Source organism: Melanerpes formicivorus, unplaced genomic scaffold (genome assembly GCF_026170545.1).
Source record: "Melanerpes formicivorus ecotype bairdi unplaced genomic scaffold, bMelFor1.0.p_v2 SCAF_8, whole genome shotgun sequence".
Lineage (NCBI taxonomy): Eukaryota > Metazoa > Chordata > Aves > Piciformes > Picidae > Melanerpes > Melanerpes formicivorus.
The window spans coordinates 13521990-13534149 of record NW_027142360.1 but is presented as its reverse complement, the minus strand read 5'-3'; the positions used below and the strand labels follow the sequence as shown (position 1 = coordinate 13534149).

The window sequence follows — 12160 nt, the reverse complement described above, 5'->3', positions numbered from 1 at the left end:
CAAGGGCCGGGCCTGGGGGCCGAGGCTGCCCTCTTAGGCAGAGCGGGCCCGCCAGCGGGGCGTGGCGTTTTGCGTCGCTCCCGCCCACCACCTCTCTGCCCCTCTCGAGTAGGCATCGGGCCGGCCCAATCGCTGCAGCTGTTGTTGGGAGGTGTCTGGGTGACATTGAGGGAGCGGGGCGGGCCGGTGGAGTTGCCATCATGCTGGCGTCGCTGGGGCGGTCGGCGGGGCGGCTGCTGCGGATCGGGACGGGCGCGACCGGGCTGCGGCAGTGAGTGGGGCTGGCGGGGGGAGTCGGGCCAGGCCGGTTGCCGCAGGTTGCCGGCAGGGCCGGGAGTGAGGAGGTGGTGGCTCTGTTGCAGTGCGGGCGGCGGGGTGCACATTGAGCCGCGGTACCGGCAGTTCCCGGAGTTGACACGGGCACAAGTGATCCGGGCCGAGCTTCTCAGCGGCTTCATGTGGTTCTGGATCTTCTGGCAGTTCTGGCACAACTCGGACATGGTGCTGGTAAGGCCGGCGTAGCAGGGCCGGGCGGGAGGGAACTGGGGCCTTGGCCGCCCTCTGACTGTGCCTCTCTCCCAGGGCCACTTCCCTTACCCCGACCCTGCGGCCTGGACGGACGAGGAGCTCGGGATCCCTCCAGATGACGCGGAATAGGCGCCTCCAGCCACGGGTTCCGGCCTTGCCGACGGCACACACCGGTACGTTTCCTGCCGCCGGCCACTGCGGCTGTACTGTGGCTGGCTTTGGACAGTAATAACCACAGCCACCAGTCTCCACACACGGTCTGGACTGTGCTTTGCTTCAAAGCTCCCGGCTGAGCTGCAGTGCCGCGCTGTGTTTAGAGGCTGTCTTGTCGTGGCACTGCTGGAAGGGCCCTGTTTTCAGCCATTATTTGTGCCAAATGTGTCAAATTTCTGCTGCACAGAACACAGGTATTTGCACTATTTCTTGCCTTCACACACTGTTGGGTACTTGAATGCTGGTGCCCTGGTAGTCTAGTTTTGGCAGTGTAAAGCTGCAGTGTACACTTAAATTTTGATGAGTGGTAGCTTAACTGCTAACAGCTGAAAATTATTTTCTTAAGCTATTCTGTAGACCCAGCATTACCTAATTTCCAGGACATACTTTCTTTCTGGAGAGAGACCTGTGAAGTTGTTCCCTTAGTGGCTTGAGGCTTTGGCTTGTTTCCAGTTCTTTGTCATCCCATTTCTTAAGCTGCCGTGTCACATTGTGGCTCTAAAAAGAAGTTTCAACTACTGCTGAAGGCAGCATGGGCACTATCAAAGAGGTCCTTCCCCTCTTCTCAGTGATAGGAAAAGGGTGAAGGAAAAGGGTTCTAAACATTCTCTTCTGTTACTTGCAGGTTCTTGGAACTATAGAGAGCCCTGGAACCAAGCTTTGGCTCCTTGGTCCTTATTTCAATAAAAGTTAACTGTAAACCAACTCAAGATAAACTGTACTTTACTTTTGAGTGCTGTAGGATTTCTGGAGAATGAAGCTTACAGCTCTGGAGATGAGGTTTTTCAGTCTGCTGGAGCTTCTGTAATGTTTGCTCAATACGTAAGGTGCTGCCCCCAAGAAATAAAAGTGATACAGCCATGTTCAGGGAGTGGGTTCAAACTTCCATGCATGCACAGCAGGCAGGAATTCCATCATGAAAGCTCTGCCAAATAACCACTAAAAGGATGAGGAAAATAAAGCTTGTTAGATTCTTGCAGTTCTAACAACGTTTTACTGAAATGTTGTCACCAAGTAGCAGCTGGAATACCAGTTGCCATAGAAGCAGGGGGCGTGACCCTCAAGGAGTACCCAGGCCAGTTACTGCCAAGCTTTTCCCCCAGGTGAAGGGGATGTGCCATGGGTGTTACCAAAGCCCAGAATAATGCATGTGAAGCAAAACCCTCTGCAAAGGTAAAAATGCTGCAGGGTTAAGCACCATGGTCAAGGAGCAGTCTGGCATAGGGAGGGAGATGGGTTACTCCCTCTACTAGGTGTCCCTATGCTCTTTTCCTGGTGTGGTTTGTTTGCCTTCCCCCCCCTTCCTATTTTGTTCTTACCTTCCGGAGTAAGCTTCTAAAGCAACAGCATCCCAGTAAACTTTTCACTCCTGTTAACCACATTAGTTACACCTCTGGAACTTCACAGAGAGGAGGAGTTGTGAATTAGATGACAATCTCCTTCAGACTTTTCCATGCAGTCAATCTTTATTATAGCAGTATTCTCATATTCACATCAAGTACATAGAACTTTTTGCCTTTTATATAATACAGAGAGTTCTTTAAATAACTTTACACAGAAATAGTTTTCTTCAATCTGAATTCAGCTATCAAATTTTAATATGTCTTAAGTCTCCATGCTCTCTAACCAAACTGGACAATATTTCCCATTGTACAAATTTACATGAGAAAAACTCCAAGTACAAATGAAGGGACAACAAAAGTGAAGGAGGCAGGAACAAACAAGAAAAATAAGTTGTATTGGCAATTACAGGGGAAACTTGAGAAGGAAAGAAGGGGAGTTGCCATGACCTATGTAACAGGAAACCAAAAATAAACATTATGAATTAAAAAATAAATACAAGTTTCAAAACTCCATTGTAGATTTTAAAGAGCAGCTATGGAAATCTACTAACACAATTGGGTTTTTTATTTAAGTAACCAGACTGGACCTTCTACTTTGCAGTCATAAACCTCACAAACCTCTGGTGGTCAACAGCAACAACAACAACAACAAAAAAAAATAACAGCTGAAAGGAATGTTGTGTTAGCACAGAGTGTAAATTGGTGGGACATACATTTATTTCATTGCACTAAGGAACAAACAAACAAAACAAATCAAATCTGTATATAAATTTCCCTTTCCTTACTAGATACTTTGCCTCTCATAAACAAGCCTCTGTATGATGAGGTAATGCCATTGTCTTGACTATATATATAAAAATAATCAAGTTTAAAGGATATAGATCCATGTATCTATAAACTTTAAACAAGCCAGTCCTCTCTCACTCCCCCTATAGGGTCCAACTACTGAGTGCTACAGCTTCCATCACTTCTAAATGAAACATAAGTATTGTGCCCCTTGTGGACCCCCCTCCCCCAAGAGCCCAGTGCACCTTTCCTAATCTAGGAAAAGCAGCCTGCGCTCAAGTAAGAAGGAGACAGTACAAGGAACACATCACAGGTGACACACATACACACCTGCTCCTTCAGAACGAAGCAGTCACAGAAGGCAACAGTGGCCAGCCTGCATGTGTGGTTTGACAAAGGGCAACAGCAATCCAATTAAGCAGCTGATGACTGGGTACTTTTGCAATTGTGTATGAAAAATGTCACCTGCCCAGCCCCAGGAGACCACTACACCGAAATGAGGTGGGGAGGGATGTTACGACTGGAGGACAAAGGGCCAGGGGGTTCTGTGCTTGCAGTCAGGATGACCACAGCACAAGTGGGCTGGCTCAAGTCCCAGAGAGTGGCAGACCTTGCTCTAGCAGCACAGGTTAGCACTGGATCCCAAAGGCATTTCAAGGCTGGAAGAAGCAGAGAACAGGACTTTTCCCTAATCCCAACAAATGAGATCAGAAGAAAAGCAACATTAATTTGGGTTGCCAACAGATGCAAGTTGGCCACTGTCAGGTTCCTGTCAGTTGAGGAGAAGCGTGGAGAGGGGGAGGAAGGGAAGGCAGGTAGGACACAAGGTTCATGGAGGAATGATGTGCATTTTTTTGTTGATTTTTTTTTTTTTGGTGTTCCCCCCCCCAAAGGTTCACAGCTTTGAATAAAAAAAGCACATCTATTGCACTTACATTTTATTTTAGACAGAATTATTTTAAACTATGCCCTCAGAATCCCCCCATTATCCCAAAATAACCCAACACCCAAGTTTGGTTCGTTTTTCCCTCTAGACCCAACATCCATGCCCAGATAGTGGGGCTTCATTTTTTTTCTCCTACTGTTCCACTGAACTCCCAAACACACAGATTTTTTTTTCAGCTAGAGTGAATACACAAATGCAACACAGAATGACATTTAACAAAACAAAACCCAATCATTTTCCCAACCCAAACAAACAAACAAAGGTTATTTTTTGGGTGGTTTGGTCACTCTGAAGTAAATGTCACAAAAGGCTTACTCTAAAGTACAGCTGCTGCAAGCATGACAAACCAGACAAAAAGACTGAACAGGCCACAGTTGGCTCTTAAGGAGGCTGGATGAGCTGAACACACTGCTGTTGTGAGGCTGTGAAGCAAATGCTTAGGTAGTTTAGAAGCTTCTAAACCCTCCCACCAGCTCCCTTCTCTTGGGGAAATAGTTTCTTTATGATTTTGTTTTTTAAAAAGGACAGAATACCATCTTCTCACATATACTTTTAGTGCAGAGTTTAGGGTAGGTAGAAGGATTCCAGATAGTTCCTGGAACATAAGTAAAATGTTTTTATACTTTGCTTTCTAAAAGGAACAAAACTAAATTGAAATTGGTCTGATATTTTGCATAAACTGTGCATTTAGACATAACTTTTTAATTCACAATTATGCCTAAAGTCTTGCCCCAAAGAAGGAAAGGAAAAGATCTGAAAAAGCACAAATACCAAAACTCATTATTTTGACCTTCATGGACAGGAAGGTTAAACATGACACTGGTATATAGAAACTGCCAGAAGTCTGTGTAACCAGCTTGAACAGATCAATGTCAATCACACTGGTCATCCCTCAGCTGACAAGACACCTACCATCTCCTATGGTTAATGTGCAGTAACAGTATTACTGTTACTGTTGCAATTACTGAAGAGTAATTGCAAGAGGCCCAAGGAAGAACTAAAGAAATCTGATGATATTCCAGAAAATGAAACTGCACTTTCTAGGCCAGGAAATTAATTGTATGGTCTGATATATGTGGACTTGGATTACATGAGTATTAGCCACCAACTTGTCATCTAGATCTCATTTTTCATCTACCATCTCATTCCAAGATGCTATGACAGTGTAACTTTGAGCCTCTTCAAAGCTTTCTATTACCTTTCTTTAACAAGACCTTTGTGTCTTTGGAGGTGAGGAGGACTTACTTGTTTTTAAACTAAATTAACCTAATTTAACTTTTGATAGAGCAGATTTCAAGCAGCAGCCTGAAACTGTAATTGAAATTCACTGTAAGTGAATTACATATCCTTCAATTCCTGGCTTTGAAATGATCATAGGTATTTTGGGGAATACTCTCTGCCCTTCTTGCTCCTTTACAGAAGTTTACCAACTCCAAACTACTTATCTATAGTAATAGCTATATACAAAACTACTGCATGAGAAGTAAACCAAAGCCACTGCTCTAGTTACAAAGCACCTGGTTTACATTCTGTTGTACTTTTTAAGGTTGCAAAGGCACATGATCATTTGGCAAACTGCAAAGACTGTTTTGGGGATCCCTATGTAAACCATTCAACAGAGGGTCTTGGTAACTCCCTTTTGTAAAGGAAAAGAGAGAAGCCAGTTTTGATCTGAGTTCGCTCTTGGTGTACTCTATGTTCTGCAGTTTAAGTTTCACCCTTCTGCATTTTCATAGTCATTTACTGCTGTCATGGTGCTGACTTAATAGCTTCTGTGTTAGCTTCCTTAAAACTTAAATGCAAATAAGGTTTTAAACGACTTTGCTCTGTTCTTCTGATAATTTAATTTACTAGGTAAGAAATAATGAAACCATGAAGAAGAATATTTAAAACACATGCCAAAACAAATATGAAGTGCAAATGCATACTAACAAGGCTGCAGTAAACAGAAAGTTTGTTTCATAAACTTCTGTGTAAAACATGTAAGAGAGAACAGAAACACCCAGCACCTTCAATGCCATGTTGCAACAGTCCACTGCTTTTCAACTGAGCTTAACTGTACCTAGAAGCTTCGCCTGTCGCATTGTGCTACCGGTGATACTTTTTTGCCCAACAGACAGAAGACATGTTGTCTACAGTACTATGAATAGTTTGTGCTACACATGCTGCACACTCACAGTCAAGAAGGGAATGAAATCTATAGGCTGCAAAAGTGTGAAATGTCTACGTGTTTCTTCCCTACATTTAGCCCCTCCAGCTATCAAAACTTCAACTTGTACTGGTTTGTGAGATTTCTGGGGATCAGGCTTCTGCAAATGAATTTATATCAGCAGACAAACACAGAAGCAAACCTACTTAAGTGTGACCTTCAGTGTATATTTCCCCCCTGATTTAGGCATTTGTGGAAAGACATGGTCTCTATCTAAACAGTCAGCATGTCACTCATTTTATGTCCTGAAGGCCCATACAAGCACATACTAATCCATGTAACATTGAGAGGACACAGTAACATGGCAGTACTTGGCCTCAAAGAGTCTGAATCATCATAAGCTGCTAAGGCATTCTAGTACAAGAAAGAATGATTTTAGATAAACATGAAAAGCAGAAGTGGATTAATTTAATGACCTGCATGAGCTTATCAAAAAAAGAAATTACATGACTGGGCTAATTGTATCTGAGGCTACCTAGAACTTCATTAATGCAGAAAGGAGTTTCAGAATAACCAGGCCTCTATGCTCATACCATTTGATTTTAAGCTCCACTACAATGTTTCAGCTCCAGCAAATAGGCTGCAGGAAACAATCACGCACTGACAGGGAAGATGCAACAGGTAACTGGCCTCTTTTAACTGTGTGCAAAAAAAAAGGAAAGGCAGAGAGGAAGGTGTATCTGTGGTTAATGAAAACATGAATAGCTGGGACTGGATATTGGTTGTTTTGCAAGTAACTACTATATACTAGATACTGGAGAGCTAAAGGCAGTATATGACTGTCTTGGTGTCCACCCCAACATGCACACATGACATTTGGAGTGATGCTTCCATACTATGGCATGTGCTTGTGGTCAGAACACCACAGAGAAGCTTAGAGATTTAGTCTAATAGACGTGAATGTACAGGTCATTTTAGCTTGCTTCCTTCACCCCTCTTCTGTACAGGGCCCTCAGTTCTGGTCTGCTCTTAATCTCCCCATTCACTAAGTATCTAGAGGGCACCTTTAAGACTGGTTCTAATGGCATGTGACACATCCAGAAAAACTCCTGAAGAAAAAAAACCAAAAAAACACAAAGGGAAAAAAAAGTCCTAGTTATTTACAAACCAAATTTCTTCCCAATTTTGCATGAGTATTACAGGGGACCTCTTACAGACAAACACACATTACTACAGCTATCTGGAGGGAAACAAACAAACATGAAAACCAGTAGAAATGCATCCTGAAAGGACTTCTCTGAACAGCAGCCATACAACTTGCACATTCCTCAGGAAAAACAAAAAACCAAACCAAACACAATAAGAAAAACAAAATTACAAGCAAACAAACCCCAATAAACAAACCCCAGAGATCATCTGTTACTTATAAAGTGCTTTGCATGGACAAGGACAGCAATTTTCCTTGTGCTTTTCCTATGGGCTCAAGAAGCATATTGTAGACTAATGGGTAAGGAATCTTCACAAAAGTAAGTTCATTTTCAGCAAAGATAGAATGAAATTCCTAACAGTTATATTTTAGCAGACAATCTTCTGCCAGCGTGACCTTTGTGGAAGGAAACTAGGGCTTTCAACAAGCTCTGTGAAACAAAGGACAGTTAAACCACCTGTACATACTTGCTCCAGTAACAGTTTCTTTCAGGAGAATGTTAATTTCCAGTATGCTCAACATGTACAAATTAGGCCACAGCCCATACAGGGGCTGGAGCAGTGCATGGGGTGGAAGAAAGAGGAGCAGTGACTACCTTACTGTCTGGGACTATGTATCTGCAAATGCTCTCAACTGCCTGCTGACCCCGTGGCCTCAGGATCCTTCCACCTCTGAGGTGCTGGCCTCAGGTGATCACCAGGGAGCACTCTGACTTCACTAGTCTGCAAACCACTGCTTGCTCATTAGCTTCTCCACACTGGGAAGTGGCTATTGCTACTATTTAAATTCCTGCCAATCTCAATAAGGAAAAAACCTTACAGCATCTGAAGATCCACAGCAGACAAGAAAAAATTTGTGCTTTTTTTTTTCCTCTTTTTTAAAATGCATCCTGTACACAAAATCAATTCTATTCATGTACCAACATGAATCACTTCATTCTTGTAGTGACTATTAAGTCATTCACTATTGCTGTCTTGCTAATATTTATGGAATTAAGATGAATACACAGTATTTCAGTTATAATTCCCACTTCAGGTTAGTCTGGTCCCTGTAACTCCAGTAAACATTTACTGACAAACATAACAGACTACCAGCAACACTGCAGAACTCCAGGGTTTTAAAAGCATGTTCTGCTACCTATGTACATTTCTCCCTTTGCCTTGGAGCAACCTTCTGCAGACACAAACAGTCCAGCTCTCACAGGGAGGGAAGATTAGCATCCTCAACCAAAATATCCATGTTTGGCATGGACACCATATTCACACACATTTAACTCCTTCATTTATTTGTCATGATTTTCTTTTAACAGCCCACACCTTTACCTAGCAAGAACCTCCCCACTGGAGGCGGGTTGGTTCTCCTGCCTCACCTGGAGTGCTACAGGGCAGATACAAATCAAATTCTGAAAGCTTCAGTCTGAGCTTAAATTTCTTCCTAATGTGGTCTGACTTCCCTCTGTACAAATAATTTACATGTAATATCAGAGAACTCTGCAAACAGATCACATCACGAGATACTCTACTAGAGGTAAATGATGTGCAGATCTTTATGAGCTGTTTTTTCCCTGACTGGGTAACTTGTCACAAAGCTACCAACCATTTGAAAACCAGGATTGGAGGACAGGAAAAGAAAGCACTTTAATGGAGATACCGCCACCTTTGTCCTATTTTGCAAAGTCTTAAGAAGGGAAAGACAAATGGAAGGGAAGGGATGACCTGGAAGAGAGCAATGAGAGGGAAAGTAGTCAGCGTGGATCCAGCAAGTACCATTTTGTTTTGATCTAACAGCTTGCCATTAGGACAAGATGCTCCACATTTACACACACACTTATCAGAGGACATTTAGTTAACAGGATAAAAATCCTTTAAAAAAAGCTCTTGAAAGTACCAAAACAATTTCCGGAATGTCTAATTCTAGGGGGTTTTGTATTTGTATTCAATTCAACCTGAGAACTTTTTTCTCCATTTATGAAAACATTACATATTGGTAAGGTACCTGGCATTAACCTGCACCCTCGTTTAAAATAAAACTTTTAAAGTAGGTACATACACCGTTCACAGTCTGTATCAGGAGTTCTACAGACTTCAGATGCCGTGGTAGCATCCTCGATAAATACCTTGTATCAGACGATACAAAAGAAACAAAAATCAGAGGACAATCTCGCTACATTGTTTTGTTTTTTAAACTTCAGTTTGCTGGACCAACACAAGAAGGATCCACCTAATCCTTCTAAAAGATGTGGTATATGCACACACCAAGAAAATGCTGGAAAAGGAAAAAGGTTAAGGTTGGTTGTTTCTTGAAGAAGTGATAAAGTAAATCTCAGAACAGGTGCAGCAGCATCCCCTTTTCCTTCAGAGTAACCTCTTCACCTCTAGAGCAATGTTTTCCCCATCTCCCATCACCCCACACTTAATTTTACTGGAGTAAAACCAATCATATAGACAGATTTAGGTATCTGACACTGTGATACAGTGAAAAGGGGATACTGCATTGTCCATAAACCAGTGAGTACACCAGGGAAAAAAACAAAAGATCAGAACAGAGGATGATTCTTTTAAAGTAGCACTCATCAGACTCTCAGCCTCTGATGGTACGTTGTTAGAGGAGAAAAGCCGACCAGCAGACCATCCAAAGCAAGTCTCATAAGTTGCAGACCATCCAAAGCAATCTCATAAGTTGCAGACCATCCAAAGCAAGTCTCATAAGTTGCAGCAGCAGTTCCATCCCCTCATGCCCGCGCACCACAGTCAAACCATGAGCGCCCTCTCCTCTCCTGGGAATGATGCCAACGGCACAGGCAGCCACTGTGGGTCTCCGAATGCACGTGGTGGTTTGTGTTGAAGGAGAAACACTGGCAGCAGAGGATTCTGGTTCCCCCAAAGGTACTTTCCCCCATTGTGTTGGACTGGCAGTTCCATTCTGCTCCACTTTTAAGCTTATGAATATCTTTTCTAAATAACTTTAGGTTTTTGTGGAGCAGAATAGAGTTTTGATGTTAAGAAACTGTAGGAACACAAGACTTAAATAACAGAGTGGGTGCTGCCATGGTGCTGTGGCTACTTGAACGCTGCAAATTCTCCTGTAGAGGGAGGACAAGAGCTTGGTTTAAGGAGGTGATTTCAGTTATCAGGTAGACAGAGATTTTCACCAGGCTAGTTGAACATTAGGTTGAATATAAAAGATGTTAAAACCCCGCAAACTGTTAACATTAAAGCCCAAAAGAATACACAGTGAGAGAGCATTGAAAACAGACTCAGCATATTTTACCAACAATAGAATTTCTTGAAGGCAAGCTGTACCCATTCTTCCCAAGACAAGAGGTCTGAAAGTTCAGGTAAAGTCTAATTCATCATGCATTTGAAAATAAAATGTGGTGGTTTAATTTTACTTTAAACTCCTTATTGCACAGATGATGTCCTCCTAAAGAGCAACAATTGCCATAAATGCATCAGACCGCAAACTGATGTCTACTCTGGTGTACAGCTGGTTTAATAACAAAGAACTATTTGAAACACCTGCTAACCTTTAAAGACTATATACAGTAAAGTGCCTGAATATTAAATATGCATTAAAGAATGCTAGGATCTCATTTAGAGGCCACACAGCAACCTATTATGAGAAAAACAAGAATGGTGAGACTGAAATTAGGCCTTGCTAACAGGGAGCTCAACAAATAAAGCAACTCTGCGCTTCCTTCAGAATTACTGAGTTAATTCTATGCAGTGCTTCCACATGCAGTGATCCCCTGAAATTCTGCACAGACATTAATTTAGTGTCAGCACACTGTGAGATAGACTGGTAGGTCCCATTTCAGAGATATAAGTATGGCACAAAGTAAAATTGCTGCCCAAAGTCTTAAGATGTTTGCCAGAACATTAAATAGAAGGTGAAACTAAGATACTCCTCCTCTTAATCTTACACTTTGGCTGTATTAGCTGTAATATTTCCCTGCCACTCACAAAGAACACATATTCTACAGGGGTTTTAGGGAGAAGTGCCTAACTATACTTAACCAAAAGGACTCAGAGGCAACAGGAAAAGAAACGTACATAAAACTTCCCTGTGTTGGGTTTCACATGAATTTTGGGTTGGTTTATGCCCCTTTCTTGACAGCACTCCTCAGAGTTCTCCTAAAAAAAGGAGTGATAAGCAAGCCTAACAGACCTTTTGTTCTGTTCAACAGAATTGTGTTGAATGTCATTATGTACAAACAACTGCTCCCTATCTTGGTGTCCTTCCATCCTTTCAAGGGCAAGCATTTCATTGGCTTTATTTCCCTTAAGATTCTTATTCAGAATACTGGAAACAAAGCAGAAGCATCACTGTAAACCAAGTTTTAGGCTGATAACATTAATTCCATGGAATGTCTTGTGATTATGAGAAGAGAACCAAGAGGAGTGATCAAGAGTCTGCATGAAGCAAAGAAAAAGCATCTAAAGGGCTGGACAGGAACAGCTGACCTAAAGGAACACAAAGAAAGCAGGGAGAGGGCTCTGTGTATCATAGGAAATGAGAAGGGAGTATACCCAAGATCTAAAGTAAGGGTGGATGGCACAGAGGGCTCTGACACACCTCAAGCTCTGTGTGTCTTGATAGGCTGTAGGTTTAAGTTCCAACAACAGAAGAATAAAAACTCCATGATGAATCCAATTGCCTATCCTACCAGCTCTACCCACAGCTCTAAAAAACTCTAAATATTTAATAATCTCCCCTGTTTCTCTTTGACAGTTCAACAATCTCCCAAAGTATCTTCTGGAAACACCTCAATTTTCCTACTGTTAAGAGAAGGACAAAAAAGTCATTGAGTATTGCCTGTGAGGCTAATTTTTAAGCCTGACATTCATGCCTAAGTACATTTTCAAAACATGGTTTACTTCATTTATTTCTCAGTCTGCCTTCCTAAACTGCTGATGAAAGATCAATTTATAAACAAGAGACTGCTCCCTCATTACTCATCTTGTCCTTCTGCCCATTTCTGGTAATAA

At 42.3% G+C, this 12160-nt stretch overlaps 2 protein-coding genes across 3 annotated transcripts in view; one reads left to right on the top strand and one right to left on the bottom strand.

Moving 5' to 3' along the window:
* The first annotated feature begins 151 nt into the window (after nucleotides 1–151).
* On the top strand, nucleotides 152–1446 carry NDUFB2 (NADH:ubiquinone oxidoreductase subunit B2). Its single transcript, XM_068142193.1, has 4 exons — nucleotides 152–271; nucleotides 363–507; nucleotides 583–701; nucleotides 1367–1446. The coding sequence occupies exons 1-3, from the start codon at nucleotides 201–203 to the stop codon at nucleotides 655–657; spliced, it is 291 nt and encodes a 96-aa protein (XP_067998294.1). The 5' UTR covers nucleotides 152–200; the 3' UTR covers nucleotides 658–701; nucleotides 1367–1446.
* Nucleotides 1447–2188: 742 nt separating this feature from the next.
* BRAF (B-Raf proto-oncogene, serine/threonine kinase) overlaps nucleotides 2189–12160 on the bottom strand; it is an 89651-nt gene continuing 79679 nt past the window's right edge. For both annotated transcript variants that reach the window (XM_068142192.1, XM_068142191.1), the window contains one exon: nucleotides 2189–10254. In XM_068142192.1, the coding sequence (XP_067998293.1) occupies nucleotides 10232–10254 (23 nt within the window). In that variant the 3' untranslated portion in view covers nucleotides 2189–10231. The remainder of the gene's footprint in view (nucleotides 10255–12160) is intronic.

Excerpts from the sequence above, each read along its gene's own strand:
- NDUFB2 (XM_068142193.1), top strand. The coding sequence starts at position 201 with ATGCTGGCGTCGCTGGGGCGGTCGGCGGGGCGGCTGCTGCGGATCGGG. Across the intron at positions 272-362 it reads GGCGCGACCGGGCTGCGGCA|TGCGGGCGGCGGGGTGCACA; the intron begins GTGAGTGGGGCT and ends GCTCTGTTGCAG. Across the intron at positions 508-582 it reads ACAACTCGGACATGGTGCTG|GGCCACTTCCCTTACCCCGA; the intron begins GTAAGGCCGGCG and ends CCTCTCTCCCAG.